Here is a 27,994-nt window from a genome sequence, read left to right as displayed (position 1 = left end):
CTATTTTTATAATCGATTTGAATCTATTTAATCGATTAGTTGGTGCAGCCCTAATATATCTATCTATCTATCTATCTATCTATCTATCTATCTATCTATCTATCTATCTATATATATATATAATATATCATTTTTATTTTATTTTTTATGTTAGGTCAGTAAAAAACACAGAGGCTATATCATCCCTACAAGCCTGCTTCGCAGGTTTTCGTCAGGAGATTTCAAATAAAATTAATTAAATAAAATACAATTTTAAATAAAATCTCCTGACGAGCAGGGAAACCTGCGAAACAGACTTGTAGGGATGATATAGCCTGTGTTTTTTCCTGACCTGACGTATATTCCACTCTACCCCGGTATTGAGCACTGTATAACGGATAAACCACAGAAACCTCGACTATGTATATTTAAATATTATTTTTCTAAATATCACTAATTAAGCATTGTCAAGCATAAAAATGGCTAAATAAACTACAAATATTTAATACTACAGGCCATTAGACGACACCAAGCCAATCAGAGTGTGTTGTTCAGTATGGTAGCCACTGATTGGTTCAGCTGCAAACAGCATCACTTCATTGGATTAAAAGAGTGTAAAGGAGACTAAAGGGTGTTATTTTAAGTCTAAAGGGCTCTCATAATGTTGACATTTTTTTTATGGTCGAGCTGTGAAAATATTCTATTTAAAAGTAATGATTCTTACCTTGCGTGAACCAGTTAAGAGCAATTAACGAGGGACAACCATATAGTTAGAGGTAAGTGGCTGATGGGTGATGATGGCACTTGCTTTCTGAACAAGGGATCAATTCCCAGTTAGGGTGAAAGATAATATGATTAAAAAAAACATTAAATATGTATTATAAATGCTGTCAAATTATTACTTTTAAAAAACAACAACAGATAAATCACACTTCTGAATTTGGAATGACCATATTCAATTACAGGTTATAACTGACTTACATAACTAAAAAAAAAACTTGAAAAAAGAGTCCAATATTTGCGTACAAATAATAAAAATAAAAAAAAGTGTTACTTGAATGCAAATCATTTATTTGTTCAAAACTGTTTTATATAAAGCCCGGGTGAATTTTGGAGTACCCAATCATTTTTTGTGAACAATATGAGGTAGCTCGTTAATTTTTGACTGCCCTAATTCCATCCATCCGTTTTTCCACCGCTTGTCCCTCTCAGGGATGCGGCATATTTATATATATATATATATATATATATATATATATATACACAATAAATGTAATGAGGACCCCTACCCTATAGAGGGCGTACTTGCACAGCATCTGGTGGCTGATATGATATGTTGCGATGCATGAGCCTGCAGCGCCTCTCAGTATTCACACACAATTAGCGATGGTGTTTCTGGTGTGTTAGCGCCATCTTGACAAGCGTGTGCCTTTTGCACTTCTGCTATAGATTCCTTCATGTGAATGCTTATCGACCATGATTGGCGTGAACGTGGCGTTGCGCTGAAGTTCCTTTTCTATCCTCTTTGATAAAACATGCCAAACTTTGAGAAAGAGCGCAATACCCAAATCAGAGCAGGTTTGGAACGTCTGGACTGTAAATATTGCGAGCTGGACATGAAAGTGGCATCAAGGGATGTGGAGATGGGTCCTCACGGAACCTCCAACATGTATTCTCTGTTGCAGAATCATCACACATCAACGCTTCATATCTGTTAGAAAAGTGACAAACATAAAGGTCTAATACGTTGCGATGACCTCTTCACCTGCAGGAAGTAATGTAGGCTAGAGCACCTTATCCATCTTTGATATTGAATGTATTTCCCAAGCTGTTTGAGTTTGTAGGAGGAATGTTCCTCTTGAAAGATGTAAAGTGCACTTTTTTCTGCTTCTACACTCCCCAGGCCCCACCTTGCCCCCTTATCCACCAAAACCAAAAGTCACATGATTTTGTTTTTGAACTTTTGTGCTGCCTTGTGATTTCAGGTGGGTTCACACATTGTGCGGTTATTACTTATTCCCCATCAGCTTTTTTCCCCCTTTCATGATGTTAAAGAAAACAATTTGTGCAAGTTAAGTGATGTTTGGCTTTTTAAAACTTTTCACAGATGGGCTTTGTATTTTTGCAAACATCGCTTTTGGCGTTCTTTTCCTCAGCTGTTCTAGAAAGTGGCATGTATGTCTGTAAATATTCTTTTGTGAATGTACTATAAAATATATTATGTCAATGTTGTAGATGTCTCTGGATTTCTTTCTTTTTTTAGAGAGAGAGTTCTCTGAGCAGTTGCTTTACGCACGTTATGCTGTCATAAATTATTGCTGATGTGTTGGAAAAAAACATTAAAAAAAAAACATTTAATATAAAACTATATCCACCAATATGCATGCATTAAGCCACAAATCCTGTCAGGAATTTGAAGGTTTGCAGCAATTACAGGTAAAACGTACTGTACTGTACTTTACTGCTCCAATCAGCTGACAGCTCATAACTGAGGAATGTACAGTAAGTCCAGGCTTTGAACTAAAGTCATGTGATAGCAGCATAATGGCGAGAGATTACATTCAGATGAAGAAAAAAAGCCGCCTCCAGGGTACCGTTAATTTTACAGTATCATCTTAAATGTGGTCTAGAGCAGTGGTTCTTAAAGTTCTCCCAAGCAACGCCATAGTGACCAACATTAAAAACACAGAAGCGTAGTAGGCCTAAATATTCATTAAAAACAAGGCAGAGGTTTTATGTCACATATTTTTGGCCACTGTGCACACCGTTTGAACAGTAACACCATGTCTGAATACAGGAAAATAAAAGACTGTAATTTAATCAAGGGATTCTTTGGCGTACCACTAGATGGAGACAGAATCACTGGTCTAGTTATTGATTTATGGTGATAAATGCAGCACATGTAAGCAGTGTGGATGATTTGGTTATTTCATATTAAGGAACAATTACAACCAGGATTTCATTCTAATTTCAATAAATCAATAAACTAAGAAAAGTTAATTTCAGATGAATAGTCCAGGGAGAGAAAAAAGTAGTATTATTGGCATTTTCTTTGTCTATAGTTTTCATCATTGTGTTAATATTATTCATCTTCTTTATTTTAAAATTGTTGTTCACATTTTCTTATGTGGTTGAAAAACCTTGTTGAAGGTTAAGTCAATATGATATATTTGCAATAACATTAAACTAGTTGACATTTGACGAAATACTGAATTTGGAGTGTTATTAGCTGTTAACTATGATCATAAAAATCAAATATATTTATTTTTTAATTATTCGTGCTGTGTTGGTGTGACAACTTTAATAAGTAAATGTCTCCATCTGTCGGCCAAAGCAGAAACCGCAGCTAAAACATGTCTTCAACGCTTATGGAAACACACACAAAGCATCAATTGTGTATTTGTATTTATTTAAATCATGCAGTTCATATCACCTGGAAGATTACAGCTGTACAATATTGGTTTAAAAATACGTGTATGTACAGTTGACATCGTTTATCTCCAAAACAAACAAAACAAAAAAATCAGTGACAGACACGAGTCACTCCATTTTACAAGTAATATTTGAAAAGTGAATTTTAATTGTACAAATTGTAGGACATACATTGGTTATGGCATTTGAAACAAAGTGACGATTGGCAGCATATAGAATGTTTTCAATGGGTTAAATATGAATCCATTTTAAACAATAAATGATTTGGTAAAAGAGTGGAGAACACTTGCCGCCACATTCAACCATTCTCAGTAAAACATGTACAGATAAAAATAAAAATAACTTGACACTACTACAACTGCCTTCATATTTCTTACTATAGCTTCATGTTTGTCTACATTCACTGACCACTGAATACATTAAGGCACTTTTGCTGGGGTGAGCAGCTGACAATCTAATATTAATGTACATTAAAAGGCTACATAGCATGTTTTTCAACTAATAAACAATGTACTGCTCTCCAAGTATATGGCTATAATAACACGGAAATAACGTGCCCAGCCCTCTTTATCTTTGGCTACAAATTGGAAACACGGGATGAAAAACAAAACTTTCATGACTTCATGAAGCAAATATGAGTACTAAGAATATATCAGATACTAAAAATATGTCAATAACTGAAGGGTCACCTAAATATGTATGCGTAGTTTCAGCAAGAGCCAGACTGGGATTAAAAAAATGATACTGACACAAGTGTATCCTACATAATTTTAAGTAAAAATCAGGCATTAGACAGAGTAAATGTCTTCATTTCATAACTCCAACATGAATATACTGTAATTCATTGACTCTTAAATAAAGGCCATTGTTAGGAATCATAGTAAAATGAAACCTCGATTTACGAACTCCTCTAGTGTGTGTGCTTTTTCGTAGTTTTTTCACCTTTTGACATGTTTTGTCTGTTTTGGTAACTCAATATGAGACCCAAAAAGACAACAGACCACCGTGGAAAGAAGGAAGAATTTGTTGTGGAGTAAAAAAATTAAAAATAATATTTACGAGTTATATATCAATGGCGCTCCCAAGGATGGAAGAATCGTCGAAGCAGGCTTCGTACCACAGGAAATTTTAAATTGTGATAAGACCAGACATTTCTGGAAAAAGATGGTATTTATGACAATCTCAAACAAACAGAAGAAGTCGTTTCTAAAGCGCAAAAATTATGACTTTAAATTTATTGACAGTTTATTTAATAAACATACTCATTATTAATTTAGTTTATTTGTTATAGCACAACAGAATTGTGTGTACATTTATTTTTTGTCAGTTATTTACAAGTCCCTTTTTTATGCAGTATATTTGGTTAATACTTAATTTTCTAATCAGCCTGACCAAAGCCTAATAAGGTTTGTGTGTTAAATGAATGATAAGCTTTGAGATTAACGCATGGTTTCATGTCATTTGATAAGGTAGTAAACTAAGCAGGTTAGATGTATTGAATATGATTGAAATCAAGAGTAACATTACTAATTGTTACTATAATAACGTGTTAATACTTGAGTGGGCCCTGGGCCCCTCTGTACTGGAAAAGTTGAGCACCATGGTCAAAAAGGATAAGAACCCCTGCTCTATGGCACTTTACACTGTGTTCAAAGTGTACAAACCTTCACTAAAATATGGACTTTTGTCGATGCTGGAACCGATTATTCATATTCACATTGTTTCTTATGGAGAAATGTGCTTCACTATACTCTGTTCAAGAACCAATTAAATTCGTAAATTGAGGTTCCACTGTACCAGCACGAAAGCAATGTAATCACTGAGCAGCTACCCCACTGACTAAAAGACGCTTCCGAAACAATATGAAATATTGATTATTCATGCCTTTTCTCTGTCCAAACTTCGGGGACAATAGCATGCCTTCTTTGTGTCCTAACGAGTGATGCATGCCTCCTAGACAAAGGTTCAGTGTTGTTCCTTCACTATGTGTTCAAAAGCTTGTCTTAATGGACAACAGTGCATAGCTGAGGTATCCGTACAAAGATATCCAAATATAAGGTTCAGAAGAAGAAGAAGGAGGAGAAGGAGAAGAAGCAGAAGAATAATAAGAAGATTGTTCAGTGGAGTCTCACACATAGATGCCTTCTGGGTTCAAACCAGAGCTGAGGGGACTATGTAAGACCCGTAGATGACTTGACATTTGGTGCAAGGTCACGTGACGCTTCAGGGAGCCGGTCAATGGAACTAAATCTGAAAATAGAAGCATGTTACAGGTTACTGTATGTTTTTGATTGCACTTCTTCCAACAAGGGTTTATGTGAGTACTCAATAGCGCCCCCTCTCAGACATGGGCTATAAATAAGATGGGCTGGCACTTCAACTGCCAGTTCATTAGTGCCATGGCCGAGGTGAGTAGGGGAGCGCTGCTTAATAGAAATGAATAGCCAATTAGCTACAATGCTAACGTGACTTACTATTCTTCATAGTGTGCTACAAAGAGACTCACTGTACTGACCGGTGCACATTCCATTACACATCAGGAAGTAAACGTTGTGCATAACATCACTCAAGTCTCCTGTCCATCATTATTACAACAAACACAACGCAGAGTCCACGGGGCTTGAACCACAACGATTCCAGTGTATTCAGCAGAGGGGTTATGCCAACAAGATCATTTTAAAATGGAAATGTACACGGTTGTGCCACTGAGGGACAGTACTGAGACAGGAGCAGCAGTTTACTGCCTAACAGGAATGGAACCGAGTTTTTCACCAAAGTCAGTTCAACAAAGACTACATTTTGCTGTCATTGTCCCAAAGACAGTTTTCTTTAAGCCTCTTTTGTGTTTCACATGCGAGCAAACATATCCTCCTGAGAGCCATCGTCTTCAGCAGTGTACTTTTGCTTTTTTGCCAACATTTTTTTGTCAATTACACATTTTGTAAACAAATATTTCTGTGTGGAGTTTGCATGTTCTCCCCGTGACTGCGTGGGTTCCCTCCGAGTACTCCGGCTTCCTCCCACCTCCAAAGACATGCACCTGGGGATAGGTTGATTGGAAACACTTAATTGGCCCTAGTGTCTGAAAGTGAGTGTGAATGTTGTCTGTCTATCTGTGTTGGCCCTGCGATGAGGTGGCGACGTGTCTAGGGTGTACGCCTTCCGCGTGAATGCAGCTGAGATAGGCTCCAGCACCCCCACGACCCCGAACGGGACAAGCGGTAGAAAATGGATGGATGGCCTGCGATGAGGTGGCGACTTGTCCAGGGTGTACCCCGCCTTCTACCCGAATGCAGCTGAGATAGGCTACAGCACCGCCCGCGACCCCAAAAGGGACAAGCGGTAGAAAATGGATGGATGGATGGATGGATAATCTCGTTATGCAAGACACAAACATCCACTGCAGAGGACACTGGCTCTCATGAGGATATACTGTTTTTAATAGTCAACCGTTCTGAAGGGTCAGACAAATATTGAATTATACAAAAAACAAAGCTTATTTTCTACATAAAAATCTAATCAATCTGTTCAAAACCTCCAAAATATGAACACGACACATTTTATGGAACATTGTTCTAGTATTACTTGCAGAAAACAATGTGAAATACATATAAATGACGAATGAAATGGACAAATAAACATTTACTGTAACACCACTTCTACTTTTATGGACGAGTCTTGTCAACAAAGACGGCAACGACCAGAGAGGGAGGAGGGGAGATTAATACAGATTCCACCTATGTAATAATAATAATAATAATAACTGGGATTTATATAGCGCTTTTCTAAGTACCCAAAGTCGCTTTACATGTAGAACCCATCAATCATTCACACCTGGTGGTGGTAAGCTACTTTCATAGCCACAGCTGCCCTGGGGTAGACTGATGGAAGCGTGGCTGCAATTTGCGCCAACGGCCCCTCCGACCACCACCTATCATTCATCATTCAATTCACCGGTGTGAGTGGCACCGGGGGCAAAGGGTGAAGTGTCCCGCCCAAGGACACAACGGCAGCGATTTTTTGGATTGTAAGAGGCGGGGAGCGAACCTGCAACCCTTAGGTTTCTGGCACGGTTGCTCTACCCACTACGCCATGCCGTACTTTACTACCAGTTATTTCCAGGATTAAATACTGTTTTTTACCTTCTTTATCAAAGTGATGGCACTTGCAACTTTGTTTGGCCCCACTGCGGATTGTTTTACAGTTGTATTCAATACATAAGAGTACAAAAACTGAGTCACCAATGTGTGTGATTCTTTGTTAAGGCACTTTTATGGGCGCATGGTGACCGCAATACGAAGAGATTAAGGATTCTAATCACCATTAATTATCTTTGTGTGGAGTTTGCATGTGTGTGTGTGTGTGTGTGTGGGTTTTCTTCAGGTACATTGGCTTCCTCCCACAAACTAAAACATGTCCATCCATTTATCCATTTTCTATCGCTTGTCCCTTTCGATGTCGCGGGGGTGCTGGAGCCTATCCCAGCTGCACTCGGGCGGAAGGCGGTGTACACCCTGGACAAGTCGCCAGCCACCTCATTGCAGGGCCAACACAGATAGACAGACAACATTCACACTCACATTCACACACTAGGGACCATTTAGTGTTACCACTCAACCTATACCCAGGTGCATGTCTTTGGAGGTGGGAGGAAGCTGGAGTAGACAGAGGGAACCCACGCAAATGTTAGGTGAATTGGAAACTCAGGGATCTCCAACCTGTAGCTTGGGAGCTACCATTAGCTTGCCAGGTGATTTCGGGTAGCCCAGCAAAGTGGTCTAAATATATTTCATTTAAACGCTCAGTATTTTTTACAACTGTTCAATTCAGACACAATGCCTCTATTTAATAACACATTTGCAGAGAAGAGCAACAAACACAGACCAAACTGTTTGGTTGGAGATATGCTTCCTAAATAAAGTACAATTTAAATGTTACCAGTCATAAAAATACAATAAAAACGTGGCTCAAATAGTGATTGCAAATCCCTGCACTAAATATAAATACGAAATATAAAATACAGACGAACACATTTTTTAAATACAAAAGGTAAATTGTGTATGCCAACATTTTGTTAATGTTTTGGCAAAACAAGCATATTCCCTTTATTTGGGGATAGTAAAATAAACTTTACAAAAATGAGTAGCTCTCTGCCATTTTTTTTGTAAAAGTAGGTGTGAATGTCAGTGGTTGTTAGTCTATATGTGCCCTGGGATTTGCTGGCAACCAGTCTAAGGTGTACCCCACCTCTCGTCTGAAATGGGATAGACTCCCCGACCTGTGACCCTAATAAGGATAAACGGTATAGAAAATGAATATATATTAAAGCTGACATGAAAATGTATCAGATAATCAAGAGCTAACTAAAAAAAAAAAATCTTATTGAATCATATTATATACCACCAACTTTATCATCATTTACCTAATCAACTTTATCAGCATTTACCTAATTTATCTAATAAACCATCCAGTGAAGAACTTTAACACATTTTTCACTGAGGACTCCAAACTGTCCATAGAAGAGTGTGACTGACTTCTGATCAGTCCTCTCACTCTCCACTAACATCATATACATCATAACTCATATCGAAAACGGATAGAGCTTCTTGGTAAACAACTGTAATTCAACCGTTTTCTTCTGGAAAGTCATTGTCTTTTCTTAGTTTGATGGAACAGTGGTTTATTGGATTAATGCTATTCAATGTATTTTGTCTGCTTGTCAGCTGTTCTGCAGAATTACAGGGCTTTGGTCAGACGAGTCCTCCCCAGAAAGTGCTGAGTGTGCGATGGAGGACGCGTGTTGTGGGGGCTCAGAACAAGAACAGAGGGTGAATGAAGGACTTGAAGTCGGCTCCTCCTGCCGTTGGCATGGAGACCATATGTGCGGGGTGAAGAGCTCCCACAGACCACTTTGCCTGCACTCCTGACACATGATTACACTACAATGCATCTTTTAGGTCACACCCATTCAGATTAATTGACCCTTAAATCACTGACTACACGCCATTTTCACAAGGTCTGCTCTCTGTTTGACATTTAAGTTAAGAGGGGGAAAGACACGGGCCTATATAATGCTGAAAGCACTGTTCATTTGTTCATCCTTGATGGAACATAAGTGAGTACATTATAAATGAATTTCCACTCCTTAAATGTGCACGAGAGAAGGATATTACCTATAACGCGAGTGCTGGTTGTACTGTCGTCCTCGGCAGGTTCAGCGGGGAGCACGGTGACCCTCGAGCCAGTTTGCTTGATGAACTGCTGCAGATTTACCTGCCTGAGCTCCTTGGTCAGCTGCTCCAGCTCGTGCTGCATGTCCTGTCATCAAACAGCATCGTAACAAATACATTCAATACAATTTAATATTACTATTATTATTATTATTATTTTGTATGTATTAGTGGTGGTTCATTTGCTAACGTCCAATGTTTCAGCTTTTTTTTTTTTTGAGGTGGAAAAAGTCACAAATGAGGTCTGTTCATTTGTGGGGATCCCAATTAACAACACCGGCCCCTGCCCAAAAAAGACCTATAGAGCTGACTCTTTGAAGTAAACAAGCATTAGTTGTTTGGAAAAATATATATATATATTTAAAATATTTTTATATATTTTTAATAATATGTCAAAATATACACAAATATTTTTTTGGAACGTAAAATTTGTTTGCAAATCTTTTGTTTGGTTACTCTGTTTCCTGAGATCCAGGGGTCAACGCAGCCGTCTACCAGCAAGTTTTAGAGCACTTCATGCTTCCTGCTGCTGACCTGCTCTATGGAGATGGAGATTTCAAGTTCCAACAGGACTTGGCGCCTGCACACAGCGCAAAATCTACCCGTGCCTGGTTTACGGACCATGGTATTTCTGTTCTAAATTGGCCCGCCAACTCCCCTGACCTTAGCACCATAGAAAATCTGTGGGGTATTGTGAAAATGAAGATGCAGAATGCCAGACCCAAAAACGCAGAAGAGTTGAAGGCCACTATCAGAGCAACCTGGGCTCTCATAACACCTGAGCAGTGCCAGAAACTCATCGACTCCATGCCACGCCGCATTAACGCAGTAATTGAGGCAAAAGGAGCTCCAACCAAGTATTGAGTATTGTACATGCTCATATTTTTCATTTTCATACTTTTCAGTTGGCCAACATTTCTAAAAATCCCTTTTTTGTATTAGCCTTAAGTAATATTCTAATTTTGTGACACACGGAATTTTGGATTTTCATTTGTTGCCACTTCAAATCATCAAAATTAAATGAAATAAACATTTGAATGCATCAGTCTGTGTGCAATGAATAAATATAATGTACAAGTTACACCTTTTGAATGCAATTACTGAAATAAATCAAGTTTTTCAAAATATTCTAATTTACTGGCTTTTACCTGTATATATATATATATATATATATTTATATATATATATATATATATATATATACACACACATACATGTATGTATATATTAGGGATGTCACAATATGAACATTTCTTATCACGGTTATTGTGACCAAAATTATTACGGTTATCATTATTATCGCTGTATTTTGAAATGTGCTCAGAATTTTCACAAAATATTTATACTGAAATATTTTAACCAAGTTTTATTTAAAAAAATCCCACAAACAACACATTCAAAATGATTTCCTTTTAGGAGGAACATTATAGTAGATAAAATCACTTGTTTCATGGACCTCAAGTAGATATTGAATGTGCATATGAAAGCCACAAAAGCATTACAAACAAAGTAATATGACAAAAAAAATTAGAAAATAAATAAAATAAATGTGAAAATTGTGCAAGATAGCACTTTATGGGCGTAAGAGATACAAAATAAAAACGAATGTAAGAATTTTGAAAGATGGCACCCGATGGCCATAAGTAACTGCACTTTTTGTCCATATACAGTACATCGTATCTATGAAGTCATCAATATTATTCTGCTTATTAGGCTTCAAGAGGTCAATATTGATGGAAATGAACCCTGATTGAAACACAATTGTAATGCGGGTTGTTTATGAGCCTTTTGTATGCTTGTTGGTTGTATCTCTCAGGCCATTCACGAATGCAGCTCTATGTGGTTTTGTGTTGATATTTATCTCTGTGCTTTGATGTTTTCCCTTTCTAATTTATTTATTTAATTATTATTATTATTGTTTTTTTTGTAACACGTTGGGGGTGCGGGAAAATTTTTTAATTATGTTCCTTTCAATTATGTGGCTAAAAACCCAATAACCCAAAACAATGGCAATGAAAGGATCTACCAATGTGTTTACAGTGTTCCAAGTTCCTCTATACAAGAGGAGCACTGTTTTTAGGAATTTGCTGCAAATATGTTCGTCTCCCAAGTTTTGATCTGAACTCAGGGGCCGGTATGGTCCTGGGCGGATTTGGTTGTCGGGCCGCCAGACTATGTCCTAAATGTGTTTGACCACAGAGTTTCTTCTGGTACTTTGTTTAGCAAATACAAATTAAAGTGATGATGTAAATGTGTTTGTCTCACCTGCAATTTTTTGCTGCTTTGTCCAAAAGACCTGTCTACAGCTCTGCAGCTGCTTTCCATCTGGACAGCTTGTCTTTCTTGTGCTTTCAGCTCAGCTTTAACTCGTAGCACCTGGGCTCGAGCCTCTGCCTCATTTAGCCACTCGGTCTCCTGATGCTCTCTTTGCAGCCGCATCTCCTCCAGACCAGCTTCCACACCCTGATATGGGAAAGGATACTATTACCTAAAACACTTAAAGACGTGGGTGTCCAAAGAAAGCTCAAATCAAACAATGTGAACAAAGACCTCCTGCGGAGAGCAAACCTGAACCATTGCCAGCTTGTCTTCAATCTCCTTTTCGCAGCCTTGCAAACGACCACGCAGCTCCTGCAGCCTGTCCTCCAGCTGTCTCTCACTCTCCAGCTCAATCTGCAGTTCCGTGGCCCAAAACTCCTCTTCCTCCATCTCTACCTCGTTCTTCCTCAGATGCTTCTCTAGTTTAAGGATCTCCTCCATCAGGTCCTCATCCAAGTCTCCGCTGCACCCTGGCGCTCGCCCCCCACGCCCCTCAGCCCAGGCTTTGAGCTCAGCTTCGTAGAACTCCATTTTCTTGTCCAGCACACCGAGTGTCTCTCTCTGTAGGCCCACCACTCGAACCAGGTCCTCCATTCGACAGGCCCACAGGCCATGGCATGCAGTCCCAGTGGCTCCTCCAGCATGATGGTGAGTCCCACCGTTTCCCAGGTAGAACCTCCTCTTGGTTTCTGCTTCAGTTGACCTACCTCCGCCCAGAATCTCCCTTAGACCTCGAGGCGCTCCTGTAAAGGTGAGGGACTTGCGGCGGGGCTCACGGCGCCGGAGGGAGCGTTCATTTGGATGGTGAAGCTTTGCAAGCGGGGGCAGGCTCTGGCGATGAAACCCACGTTCAGGCCCCCTGAGCGGGGGCCCTTCTGAGGGAGGCCGTTCAGTCAGGGACGGGCCTGTGCGAAGCAAGATCAGCTGGACATCGCCTGCGTATTGACCCCAGGTGTTCAGAGAGGCCACCGGGCTCTCGTGAGGGACTAGATGCCGCTCGGTGTCCCGCCATTTTTCTACAAGAGTATATCTCCCAGTTCGACCTGTCAACAACACAAAAAGAGCTGCTTAGAAAATATTCACGTGTTTAATAGTAAAGTAGGGTTGCAGGAGACGAGAGCCTTAAATTAACTTAATCATTACCACCAGGACAAAATATAGTCTGGAAAAATTAGAGTTTTCAACACCACTTCACAAAGCATTTGTGTGAAAAGAAAAGGAAAATGGCAGAGGAGGGGGCTCTGCTTCGTCAGCCTGGCAGGAGAGAGGAGGATGAGTCATACTTTTCCTCCTCCAACCCTATATTTGCGGGGAGTGATGTCACGACAGTCTGCCCAAGCACTCCCGTTCCTCACAAAGCTATAATAGGATAGCAAGTTATAGATTGAAAAAAAGTGCAAATGAAGCTTTCATGAAGCTTTCACTCAAGCATGGTCATGTTTTTGTGTATTTCAAACTTAGGAACACTTTTGGTTACACTTGCACAATTCGACAAGCCCAAAAAAGAAAAAGAGTAGCTTTTTGTGACTTTTTAAAAAGATAACTAGATGTTAGATTGTGTTTCAAAATGCATTTAAAATTCTATTATGTATTGTATTTCTTTGTGTTGTATGTGTGTATTTTACATGTTAATGTCAGTATTTTACAGTGTCAATCAGAGAATAGCAATTAAGTGGTTACATAATGATACACAAATCCATGATTATTCTACTCAGTTTTCTTTTGCTAGTTGAACAGAGTATCTATTCAAGGACAGAATGCAATTCTTTATGTGTTACACGCTCTCAACTGTAATTGTAATTGTGAACTTAATTTTTTTTTGCATACTTTTATCACAGTCAAATGACAAATTATTTCACTACTGGATTACCCATACTTTTTGTTTCTTGGTAGTTTGGGTAAGCAGAGTATGGCAGCTAGTTTGCAGAAAAGGACCTAAAATAGTAAAATAGATCAAGAAAGCAAAAACAATTAACTAGAAAAATAAATGTTTTGAACGCTATAGTGTTGTACTCTTATTGCCATATCTTAACTACTGTGTGGAAATCTGGGATAATACAAGAACACCTTTTAAAATTTACATTATAAAAAAAGGAGCACTGAGAATAATAAACAATGTTGGGTTCAGAAACACACAAATGTACTCTTTATATAAAAAGTGACAAATCATAAAATGTATGGATCTGGAGGAATTCAAAACAGCCCAAGTAACATTTAAACCAATGAATTCAGAGATAGAAATGAAAAATAAAGGGTAAAGTGAATTTAAAGTAGCCTTGTGTTACCACGACTATTTTCTTTCTCTTATTAATAGAGCGCTTTTCCTCGAGAAACTCAAACCGCTTTACATTGGGAAATATAAATCTTTAAACTACATTTAAACCAGTGTGAGTGGCACTGGGTGAAGTGGCTTGCCCAAGGACACAACAGAAGTGACTAGGATGGCGAAAGCTGGAATCAAATCTGGAACCCTCATGTTGCTGGCACGGCCGCGCTATCGTGTGAGCCACGCTGCTCAAGCATAAAAGTATGTTTACATTGGTTTGTGGGGTGACTCAGTAGAATTGATTAAATTAAGAAAACAAAACAAAAAAAAAACCTTAATTGAATTTTTCGAAAGAACAAGAAAAATGTACGACAAAAGAGAAGGAAAAATAAAATATTTTAAGGGTGTAATGTATTTATATAAACTACATTTGATGAAATGAGTGGACCTAATTTTGTAAGTATATGTGATATGTATCCTGTTAATATACCTAATATTGTCAACTATCATGTGATTATGTATTGTATTGATGATTATGATGGTAAAAGGGGAATTTGCACAGATCCCTAGAGCGCGCTAACTTTCCAATGTATTTGACACAGTATATCCCACACTCTCACAGCTACTCATAGGTAATGATGTGATTATGTACGTATTTAACACATGCACGAGCATTAGCTTTAGGTGTTGTTAGCTAATAATAGCAATTTGGATAGCTAGCGTTAGCTGTCATTGAATGTATATTCTATCATGACAACAACATGACTGCAAATTGTTCGTTGCTTCTCTTGGACTGTTTTTGTATGTGTGCACACGCTCTCTGCGCGTAAGTGTTGAGTGACCGCTGTAAACACCAATCAATTGTCTATATTTTATTCAATATAGACAATTGTCAAACAAATGTGTTCTGTTAAGTCGCTAATGGCAACATAAGCGAGCCTGAGGTGTTCTTTTTATATTTTATGCTTTGAAAATTGTTACTGTTAGGGTGTCGCAAACAGCACCTTTAAAGGGGAACATTATCACAATTTCAGAAGGGTTAAAACCATTAAAAATCAGTTCCCAGTGGCTTATTTTATTTTTCGAAGTTTTTTTCAAAATTTTACCCATCACGCAATATCCCTAAAAAAAGCTTCAAAGTGCCTGATTTTAACCATCGTTATATACACCCGTCTATTTTCCTGTGACGTCACATAGTGATGCCAACACAAACAAACATGGCGCATAGAACAGCAAGTTTATAGCGACATTAGCTCGGATTCAGACTCAGATTTCAGCGGCTTAAGCGATTCAACAGATTACGCATGTATTTAAACGGATGGTTGTAGTGTGGAGGCAGGTAGCGAAAACGAAATTGAAGAAGAAACTGAAGCTATTGAGCCATATCGATTTGAACCGTATGCAAGCGAAACCGACGAAAACGACACGACAGCCAGCGACACGGGAGAAAGCGAGGACGAATTCAGCGATCGCCTTCTAACCAACGATTGGTATGTGTTTGTTTGGCATTAAAGGAAACTAACAACTATGAACTAGGTTTACAGCATATGAAATACATTTGGCAACAACATGCACTTTGAGAGTGCAGACAGCCCAATTTTCATCAATTAATATATTCTGTAGACATACCCTCATTCGCTCTCTTTTCCTGAAAGCTGATCTGTCCAGTTTTGGAGTTGATGTCAGCAGGCCAGGGAAGCTAGGGTCGATATTCTTCTCTTGATCATCTTCGGTGGCATAAGGGACGGTGTGAGCCAAGACATCCAGGGGGTTTAGCTCGCTCGTCTGCGGGAACAAACTGCCGCCATTGCTTGCCGTGCTACCGAGGTCCTTTGACCCTGAATTGCTCACACACTACAGCAGATTCAATGGGGGTCTGGCGGCAGATTTCTTTGACTTTATCGTTGGAAATGCATCTGCTTTGAGTGTCGCAGGATATCCACACATTCTTGCCATCTCTGTCATAGCATAGCTTTCGTCGGTAAAGTGTGCGGAACAAACGTCCAATTTCTTGCCACTTTCGCATCTTTGGGCCACTGGTGCAACTTGAATCCGTCCCTGTTCGTGTTGTTACACACTCCGACAACACACCGACGAGGCATGATGTCTCCAAGGTACGGAAAACAGTCGAAAAAACGGAAAATAACAGAGCTGATTTGACTCGGTGTTTGAGAAAATGGCAGATTGCTTCCCGATGTGACGTCACAACGTGACGTCATCGCTCCGAAAGCGAATAATAGAAAGGCGTTTAATTCGCCAAAATTCACCCATTTAGAGTTCGGAAATCGGTAAAAAAAAAAAAAAGGGGTTTTTCTGCAACATCAAGGTATATATTGACGCTTACATAGGTCTGGTGATAATGTTCCCCTTTAAGAATTCGATTATCTTGAGTGATGGGGCAGGACAATATTAACTTTTGCTTCTTCTGGCTCCTTTTCGGACACACCATGTTTCTCTATATCTTTTTAAATGATCCTATTACTATTGTTTTTGGCAGATGGATATATTGTATTGGAGATGCTTTTTTGTTTGAATTGTGTAGATGGAGCGTATTTTTGATTTGTTGTGTTAGAAGGGAATTGGTGAATTAAAAGAAATAAGAAGGGAGCTGGCAGCAAAATGTGAAACACCGCATTCCATTACCGTTTCACTTGGAACAGTCTGATAAGAGTTGAATTATCAGCACACTATTGCATACAAAATATCACGCAGGCTTGGAATTACAGTATATTGGTTTATCATTTATGTTATTCCATGGCAAAAGTGCATATTATGCTCATTACTTAACTTTGTTCTACGACTGTCATTAACTGTTATTTGATTATTTCATATTTGTTTGTGATATTGCACATCACTGTACAGTTCTGATAGCTGGATGACACCCTGCCACGACGGACCAAGACTCTTAAATAGATACAGTAGGTGAGGGGCGTGAAGTCGGGAAAATACAGCAAATATACGACCTGTACTATAATACAACAATTTTAATTTTGCCACTTCAAAAACTGTAACATGGGCATTGATCCCACGCCAATGGGCTGTAAGTCAATACCTGTATTGAACCACAACATGATCAATATACAACGCCTACGGTATGGGCCATGGTCAATTCCTTAAGGAGCGCCGCAGGGATGAGGAGAAAAAAACAAAAACATATTTATGTGTGCTCAGCTCATTTAATCATCGGGTCAGAATTTGTGTGTCAAATGGCTGCCACTCACTTGAAGTGGATACAACAAAAACAGTGAAAACAAAGCGTTGGGGGAGGGTGGGGGTTGGGAAGTTCAGAAGTTAAAAACGTAAATTACAATTGAAATAGTGTTAAAACTAATTCCAATTTTTAATACTGTATACGATTGAATATATTGCATATATAGCGTCTCTAACATGTTATTTTACAACAAACTGTTACATAACAAAAACAGGTTAATTGTGAGTGTTTTTGTTCAGGGCACCATTAAATATTTGCCTGTCTAATTTAGCAAATTTCAACTCAACCAATTATAAAAGTGAAAGCAAATGTGACAACTGGATTTGTACAGTATTGTCCCCTAAAACAAACCATTTTAAATATTAGTAATGTGCAAGAAGTGGACTATTTAGTCCCTAAATTCACCAACAAAGTTCAAGAAAAATAATTATAACAGCTTGTTGGGACAGCGAAAGCTTTTATCTCAGATGTCTTGCAAAGCTTGGTTACCTATGGCCTGTGCCAGCGCAATCACCACTTCCTGGCAGGTGGTCGCCTCAGTGACCCCACACACGACCCTCTGGACTCCATCCACCCAGACTTTGAGCTCCATTTTGGGTCAAATGTGACCAGGCATACTGTGGTGTCTTGGCCCCAACATTCCTGATGGCTGCAGGCGTGCAGGACAGCTGAAGTCTCTTTAGCTACCTTTAAAGGAGGAAACAGGAAACAGATAGTCAGGATATGCTCAATGCTAGAGTTACCTTACAGCAGTTATTTGGTATAAGGTTTCATCAAGCTATCTATCAGTTGCTCACAGCAAATAGATTCGGTCTAGTCATCGCTTTTATCAATCATGCCAGGACCATCTGGCCATAACATTGTTGTTTTGTGCTTCTCTATGAATAGGTATCATGTCAACAGGGGAGCAAGAAGATAGTGCCATTAGAATATTCCCAGTCCCAGTTCCTGCTTTTGTGCAGACAACTACAGGGAAGCAGGAGGACCGAGGAGGAAAATTAATTGTGTAACATAACAGAGAGCGGAATAGCGTGAAAATGTTTTGTTGCAAAAAAGGAAGGTAGCCCCAGAGGGGAATCACAATACAGGGAAGTGAAAACTGCATTTGTTTTTGATGCCACTGAAAACATTTGTATGCACTCATTGAGCGGATTATTGCTGTAGTTGGTTATTTCGGTTTTCACACTTCTCTGTGAACTGTGAACTCCAAAACGCTAATCTTAGGTATGTAGGCCTAGGACGATAACACATTTTTGTCGTTGATATAGTGACCTACAAATTATTGCCGATAAACAATATTATTGCCATTATTTTTTGGAGACCTAATTAACCACTGATGTCATGGTAATACATAATAATAATACAAGTACAGCCTTTCAAATGCAATATGTGTATTTCTCGTACATTTTAACATTGTAATTGAAATGTAAACTGTTAAATAAAACTAAAAAAATATAAAACTAAATGTATATTCTGTCTGTAAGCAAAATGTTGTACCTGAATAAAAATCACAACCAAAAGCAATACAATAGATTCTGTCTCTGCTAAGGAAGTGGTGGGGGACCCTAAAATATACACAACCAAAACAATAAAAAAAAATGGTAAAATAAAGTTATCGTGACTAGAGATGTCGGCAGGCCGATATTATCGGCCGATAAATGTTTTAAAATGTAATATCGAAAATTATTGGTATCGGTTTTTTTTTATCGGTATCGGTTATTTTTTAATTAAATCAACATAAAAAACACAAGATACACTTACAATTAGTGCACCAACCCAAAAACCTCCCTCCCCTCATTCACACAAAAGGGTTGTTTCTTTCTGTTATTAATATTCTGGTTCCTACATTATATATCAATATATATCAATACAGTCGCAAGGGATACAGTCCGTAAGCACAAATGATTGTGCGTGCTGCTGGTCCACTAATAGTACTAACCTTTAACAGTTAATTTGACTCATTTTCATTAATTACTAGTTTCTATGTAACTGTTTTTATATTGTTTTACTTTCTTTTTTATTCAAGAAAATGTTTTTAATTTATTTATCTTATTTTATTTTATTAGTTTTTTTAAAAAGGACCTTATCTTCACCATACCTGGTTGTCCAAATTAGGCATAATAATGTGTTAATTCCACGACTGTATATATCGGTATCGGTTGATATCGGTATCGGTAATTAAGAGTTGGACAATATCGAAATATCGGATATCGGCAAAAAAGCCATTATCGGACATCCCTCATCGTGACCAAAATTATCACAGTTATCATTATTATTGTGGTATTGTTTAACACACGCTAAAATATTGTAACCAAGTTGTATTTTTTTAATAGCTAAAATAACTAGCCACACAATATACTTTCTTGGCAGAGGAAACTACAAAATTTTTCTGGCTTCATATGAGCCATATTATTTATGTGTTTAAATATGTTTATCTTCTTCCATTTGTAAATGTTTTAGAATGTTTTTAAAGAAATGTAAATTGGGTGATCAGTTGTTTTACTTCCGTTTTATGTGACGTGGCGTGAGTTCACTTCCTGTTGAACGGAATCCGTGTCCGACTTGTGCAAAAACAGCACAGCCTTTATGTTTAATGTAAATACTGTAGCTCAGTTGTTTAGACAGTTATGTGTTTATACGAGTTTAGATTGGGGAATTATATTTCTTAATAGAGAAAAACGTTAATGCCTCCTGTTTACATGTTAGCGTTTAAGAAAGCGAGCAAGCTAACGCTAGTTGGTCTCTATAATTTTATTATTGGTTATCAATCACGACTTTTTGAATATTTTAATTTAATACAATAACATCTGGAGTTTTATAGCGGTTAACATTACTACTGTTTATTTGTAGTACAAACACCCGTAGCTGCTTAAACCGTTGCAAAAGAGTGACCGCTCTTGTAATCTGTAAGAGCGCATAAACATGGCGATTATCGAGACTGGCAAACTTACAGACTTCATTTTGATTTATCGTCCGGTTAATTGTCTTATCGAATATCGGCCAAGGTCTATCAGTATATTTACATGCATTAAAATAGTCAGGTTCCCGATACAGTTGGTTTTGTCCATGTTTTTAACTAATATAGAACTTTTCAGTTTGCATACCAGCCATCCATTCATCCATTTTCTACCGATTGTCCCTCACACACTGTTTTTAATGCGATGGTGGACCAAATGCTGTCTGCCTCCGATAACACTCGGGCGCATAATTGCCAACCTTGAGACCTTAGCGGGGGTGTATATTGTGGCCCGGAAGAGTTTGGGATGCAAGGGATTCTGGGTATTTGTTCTGTTGTGTTTAATGTTGTGTTACGGTGCGGATGTTCTCCCAAAATGTGTTTGTCGTTCTTGTTTGGTGTGGGTTCACAGTGTGGCGCATATTTGTAACAGTATTAAAGTTGTTTATACGGCCACCCTCAGTGTGACCTGTTGATCAAGTATGTCTTGCAGTCACTTTCGTGTGTATGCAGACGCCGCATACAACATGTGACTGGGCTGGCACGCTGTTTGTATGGTGAAAAAGCGGACGCGTCGACAGGTTGTAGAGGACGCTAAAGACAGTGCCAACACGGAACGCCCTTAATATTGTTGTCCGGGTCAAAATCGGGAGAAATTCGGGAGAATGGTTGCCCCGGGAGATTTTCGGGAGGGGCACTGAAATTCGGGAGTCTCCCGGAAAAATCGGGAGGGTTGGCAAGTATGCTCGGGCGCGACTGATACCTCGTTTAGCTATGGGTAGAAGAAGAAAATGCTGCATACCAACAGCTGCTGCCACTAGCAAGTTTCTAAATCTCTATATAGAGACGGTAACGTTTTAATGTTTGTATATATTACATTAATTATTTTTTTCTGATTCTGATCTAAATGTCTACATTAGTCTTGCTAGCTTGTACTTTTAACTACAAAGTAGAAGCTGCAAAAGTAAGAGTTAAATACAAATATATTGAATAGACGTGAGATAGAATAGAACAAATTGCTTTGACTGACTTTTTTTTTTTTTTAACTAATTTAACGCTATGCAGGGAATTATTTATGCATTCATAGATTATGTTGTCTAAATCGTTGTGTATGGTCATTTCAATCTTACTTTACTAAATCAAGATTATCTATGAATTGATATGTATTACAAAATTTAAGTTTTTAAATATACAGTAGGGCTGCAACGATTAATCGAGTGACTTGATTACGGTAATCGGATTATGAAAAAGCTTTGATTAAAAATTCTGTTAAATGATAAATGATAAATGGGTTATACTTGTATAGCGCTTTTCTACCTTCAAGGTACTCAAAGCGCTTTGACAGTATTACCACATTCACCCATTCACACACACATTCACACACTGATGGCGGGAGCTGCCATGCAAGGCGCTAACCAGCAGCCATCAGAAGCAAGGGGTGAAGTGTCTTGCCCAAGGACACAACGGACATGACTAGGATGGTAGAAGGTGGGGATTGAACCCCAGTAACCAGCAACACTCCGATTGCTGGCACGGCCACTCTACCAACTTTGCCAATATACAGTAGGGCTGCAACGATTAATCGAGTGACTTGATTACGGTAATCGGATTATGAAAAAGCTTTGATTAAAAATTATGTTTCTTTGATTAATCGTTTAAAGTGTAAGACCAATAAAAATGTATCAAATCCAAACCACATGGAGTGCACAGAACCATAAATGTGCGCACATAGTTTCCGTGAACAGCAGTGTTTTTTGTTATTATTGCACACATGTTAAAAGTGTAATTTCAATGTTGATGATGTGCTTTCATGAAAAATGAAAGTTATCGCAAGCAGAACAATCTTTATTTAAACTATGTTCCCTAAAATATGCATTGGGGCTATAAAGTGTGTTTTATCCAATTACTCGATTATTGGAACAATTAAAAGATAGATTACTCAATTACTAAAATATCTGACAACTGCAGCCCTAAATGTTTTTCTTTTGGACTACCCAGTTTGATAAGTACATTACTGTCACCTAATGGACTGGAGTGTTAAACAATAATAACATGGCAGGATAAAAAACAACTAAAGACTTTGCCCGTGACACACGACCATTTAAATATTTACAGTTATGACAGAACAAGCGGTACCTCTGTCAAGCCCTAAAACAAAGTATAACAATAATAATAATAATAAATAATAATAATTTAAAGATACCGTGAAATGACAAGGGTTTACATGCACCAGTGGGATGTTTTACTGTTCATCAAGTGCATTAATAATTACTAATAATTACTTACTCTGAGGTGTGTTATAAACATTCTTTGGTTCCTTCCCATCTTTCTACTCCAACCAACATGTATTGAATGATCTACTGTATTATACAGATGTCTTCCTGTCCTCACTTTGATTTTCCCTCTTCTTTACTAAGTTGTATGTTCATGTTTATTGTTTCTAATTGGAGTCATTGTTCAGCCACAATAACAACATCCTCATTTCCCTGCAACATGAGAAGGACTCCACATAAAGCATTTTACCCTTGTTATGACATTTATATAACTGCTGGATTACAAAATGATATCCATTCTACATGACTTTATAGATGTCATACTTTGTAATGCTGCCCAACTGTCAGATGCAATGAGCGTATGAATTTCCATTCAGCTGCTTTTATGCCCTCATCCATTTATTTGTTATTCGATTATTTGCAGATTTGCAGTGACATTCCCAACTAGTGAATATTTGTTAACAGATTGTGTTATGTACATGAAGGTCAGCTGAGCTCCTAACAAAATGCAGTTTATAAAACACTCTGCTTCAAGGAATGAAAAGCATCTCATCATGAAGCATTGGCTATATCAGTGAGTCAATAGGTCCTTTTGTTCACTGGTCCCTACCATGGGGGAGTCATAAGGGGCCAATTTCCTTTTATTGTATTTATTTAAAAAAAAGTAATTTAAGGATATCTGTTTCACAGAACAGGTGTATCTATTGTCCTTTCATTAAAAAAAAACTAGATATGCTTATTTATTAAATTTATTTTCAAGTATTTACAATTTCTTATCTGCTCGAGGTGATTGTGAGTGATAGCATAAATGACTGATTTATTCTTTACTTTGACCTTCGGGTTTAGTTTTAAAGGGGAACTGCACTTTTTTGGGGATGGTGCCTATCGTTCACAATCATTATTAAAGACATGACGACGGATGTATATTTTTTAATGCATTCTAAATTTTAAATACATTTGATCAAAAGCCGTTTACAATGGAGCTTATGGGAGCCATTCGATTCTGCCGATACAGCCCCTGAAAACCTCCAAACACCTCCATTAGGGTTTTATATATGATGTGATGTAGTAACAGGCACATTTATAATAACATTTAATATTAAAGTATTTTGATAATTTTAAGCATATCCGGTGCAATAATTTCAAAAACGCGTCACACTTTTGCTTCTTTTTTTTCATCACTGATTTCTGCTCATGGCAGACTTTATGAGAGCCAACAAACATAATAAAACATCACTTACTGTGCAAGGTCCGCTGTCATTAGGATGCTGACTGTTGGAATGTTCATATATCCCCATTTAGATGAAAAATGTTTCATTAACCTCGCGAAAAAACATTTTGTGTGGAGGGATTTCATACTTGCAGATCTTACTGCCAAAAATCATAAAAATGTGACTGACTGTTCGAGAAGAATTTCATGTTGACATGTTAATATTTCTCAAAAAGAAACAATAAAATCTAGGTATTTCATTTTAGCATGTTTGTACATATAATGTGAAGGAGTTCACGTGGGCCTCAGCATTTCCATGTTATTTTCTCTGTGACAAAACCCACTTGAGAACAACCGTCCTCTACAATGGACATGAGTGTTTCGCATAACTGGGTTATTTTTTTCTTTTAACTGACAAAATAAATAGACAAAAAACAAATGTCCACTGCAAAGAGCGCTGATTCTCAAGAGGATATTTTGTGTGTCTAATTTTTTTAAACTTATCTAAGATATTTATGTGAAAAACAAACTTTTCAGATTTTTGCTCTCCAAATTAATTTAAATTTTAATTATTTAAACATAAGTGTGTGTAGAGATAGTGATAGTTTTTTTTTTATGTGAGCACCACTTAAACTTGCCAAATTCAGAGTTTTTTTTACTTCTTTGTAAGACTGCCCTAAAAAGGCTTTTAGAGCTGACGGATGGAGAGGACTAGGAAAAAGGTCACATTGCAAGATTTTCCTGCAGGGACCCAAAACATGCAAAGCAGGCCTAAAGGATTAGTGATAAGGCACACTGGAGAAAAATGGTTAAAAAACACACAATCACAAACTGCAATTGATACGTCAACACTGTGACTGAGAGCTTTACAGGACACGGAAAAGTCCAGCTTAATGTGTTCCCGATTCGATAAAAACAAAGAAAAAAATACCTGCTGATTTAAAGGCATTTCCTTGCAGAAACCGCACAATGCATTAAAAAAAAGCAGCGACACAGACTGCAGAGCTGGGATTGGTCAGCTTTTGCTAAGGAGGGTCCCTGAGCACAGGAGAGCAGACTTTGTCCTTGAAATGCACAATCATTGTATGCGATAAAGCAACAGTGATTAAACGTTTGCATGCAAACTGATATTGTGTATCTTAGTGGGCTTTAAAAATTATTACTGAATGTGTCATTTACAGTATGTTGTGTTGTTGTTTCCAGAAGAAGTCGCACAAAGTACGACACTCTTTTTAATGTTTATTGCCAATCTTGTGCTAACAACCGGTTCAATTTGGACACATATTTTTTATATTGCAAACACTAACATTTTATTTCACAAACAACAATTCCTCATTCTCCGTCAATCATCTTTCAGGCACAGTATGTTCACGAACAGAGGAACTCTGAACATCAATAACATAATTAACACCAGCAGGTCGTTATAATACTTATTTAACTGTTTTGTTTATTTTAAATTACATAGCTCTCTTGTCCCACACACCTAACGGCAGAATAGTGATACACATTTGCCCGTCTGCCGCGACTCGTTCCCACGAGTCCATCTTCACAAATGTTTTTTCAAGTGGTTAATGAGTAAAACGTACAATTTAAATAAACTTATGTTTTTGAATGATTAGTTCCAGTGACATCAAAGATGTAAATTTGGCGGTTGTCATTATTCACTCTTTACAAGAAAGTAAATATCTAGTCTACGACATCTGCAGTTGCACTTTCAGGACACACTGCCTCTTAGTGTTTTGGAAGAGAATTGCAAGTCAAGCGACAGACCCACAGAAGAACTACAACAAATCAAAACACTGTCAGAGGGGATGCAAGCTGGGTGACACGAGAGTGTATATTAGCTTTAACAACGTTCCACAAACAGATATCAGCTATTCCTGCACTGGATGAATATCTGACAAAATTAGCACCACACAAACGGGTGAGGACTAGCACTGTCTGTTGCTGTATATTGCTCTCCTTTCTCTTAATGTACAGTTCCAGGTTCTCCAATCCGAGTCCACAATTAGATCCCTGCGATTCCTGCACCCGATGCAGATCTGGTCCATCCAGCACTACCCAAACAGGCAATCTTACCATCTGTTTCTGCTTTTCCCTACCACCTCTCTCCCTACCCTTAGTCAATCCTAGTAAAGGTTCATGTGATTTGCCATTAACTATGACGGTTTTCTTTCTTTCTTCTTTGTCGGTCTCCCCTTAAACCATGTACTGTTCGATAAATGAAAGAGTAAACCATAAATAAATAAAAGAAAAACTAAATATATTACATATATTTTCATTAAAGCATCCCAAAAAAAACCTGAGGATGGTGGAGAGCATTGCAGGGCAGAGTGCCATCTTGAACTCTGCACGCTCAATTCCTCTGGTCCGTCAAAGCCACACACGGTCTGGGGAGATGCCCACTCCCTGATTTGTGGAGCTCATCTTATGCCAGAGAAGCATTTCATGCCAAAGAAGACGACTTAACATCCTCTGATTTAACATATATATATATATATATATATATATATATATATATATATATATATATATATTATATATATATATATATATATATATATATCCAAAAGTATTTGGCCACCTGCCTTGACTCACATATGAACTTGAAGTGCCATCCCATTCCTAACCCATTTATTGATTGATTTAAACTTTTATTAGTAGATTGCACAGTTCAGTACATATTCCGTACAATTGACCACTAAATGGTAACACCCGAATAAGTTTTTCAACTTGTTTAAGTCGGGGTCCACGTAAATCAATTCATGGTAAGGGTTCATAGGGTCCATAGGGTTCAATATGATGTCGGTCTACCTTTTGAAGCTATCACAGCTTCAACTCTTCTGGGAAGGCTGTCCACAAGGTTGCGGAGTGTGGTTATAGGAATTTTCGACCATTCTTCCAAAGGCGCATTGGCGAGGTCACACACTGATGTTGGTAGAAAAGGCCTGGCTCTCAGTCTCCGTTCTAATTCATCCCAAAGGTGTTCTATCGGTTTCAAGTCAGGACTCTGTGCAGGCCAGTCAAGTTCTTCCACGCCAGACTCTGTCATCCATGTCTTTATGGACCTTGCTTTGTGCACTGGTGCACAGTCATGTTTGAAGAGGAAGGGGCCCGCTCCAAACTGTTTTTCACGACTGGATTTGTTGCACAGGTGGCATCCTATGACACTTCCACACTGGAAATCACTGAGCTCCTGAGAGCGGCACATTTTTTTTTACAAATGTTTGTAAAAACAGTCTTCATGCCTAAGTGCTTGATTTTATACACCTGTGGCTGGGCCAAGTGATCAGGACACCTGATTCTTATCATTTGGATGGGTGGCCAAATACTTTTGGCAATATATATATATATATATATATATATATATATATATATATATATATATATATATATATATATATATATATACTAGGTACTACTGTCAAACGATTAAAATATGTATCATAATTAATCAGTTTGTTCATAGTTAACTCAAAACTAAGCAGACAAACATAGTTTTTTGTCCTCAATAAGTGTACCCTAAACAGATAATTTTTCAAGGTTTTATTACCAGGACTGGACAATTACCGGTAGTTTGCTTTAATGAAAGTCGCTCCTGAGTATAAGTCGCACCCCCGGCCAAACTATGAATAAAACTGCAACTTATAGTCCGAAAAATACGGTATATATATATATATATATATATATATATATATATATATATATATATATATATATATATATATATATATATATATATGGCAAAGGGACAAGCGGTAGAAAATGGATGGATGGATATATATATATATATATATATATATATATATATATATATATATATACATATATATATATATATATATATATATATATATATATATGTATATATATATATATATATATATATATATATATATATATATATATATATATATATATATATACATATATATACATATATATATATACATATATATACAGGTAAAAGCCAGTAAATTAGAATATTTTGAAAAACTTGATTTATTTCAGTAATTGCATTCAAAAGGTGTAACTTGTACATTATATTTATTCATTGCACACAGACTGATGCATTTAAATGTTTATTTCATTTAATTTTGATGATTTGAAGTGGCAAC

The 27,994-nt window shown here is 37.6% G+C and overlaps 1 protein-coding gene across 1 annotated transcript in view; it reads right to left on the bottom strand.

Moving 5' to 3' along the window:
* Positions 1-3,369: 3,369 nt before the first annotated feature.
* Positions 3,370-27,994, bottom strand: part of rassf8a (Ras association domain family member 8a) — a 34,348-nt gene continuing 9,723 nt past the window's right edge. Inside the window, exons 2-6 of the mRNA XM_061969932.2 lie at positions 17,927-18,124; positions 12,210-13,003; positions 11,907-12,104; positions 9,585-9,729; positions 3,370-5,661 (exon numbers count right to left, since the gene is read on the bottom strand). Of these exons, the coding sequence (XP_061825916.1) occupies positions 5,540-5,661; positions 9,585-9,729; positions 11,907-12,104; positions 12,210-13,003; positions 17,927-18,029 (1,362 nt within the window). The 5' untranslated portion in view covers positions 18,030-18,124 and the 3' untranslated portion in view covers positions 3,370-5,539. The remainder of the gene's footprint in view (positions 5,662-9,584; positions 9,730-11,906; positions 12,105-12,209; positions 13,004-17,926; positions 18,125-27,994) is intronic.

This window comes from Nerophis lumbriciformis, linkage group LG10 (genome assembly GCF_033978685.3).
Source record: "Nerophis lumbriciformis linkage group LG10, RoL_Nlum_v2.1, whole genome shotgun sequence".
In the NCBI taxonomy this organism is placed as follows: domain Eukaryota; kingdom Metazoa; phylum Chordata; class Actinopteri; order Syngnathiformes; family Syngnathidae; genus Nerophis; species Nerophis lumbriciformis.
This window is presented reverse-complemented; position numbering and strand designations above follow the sequence as displayed.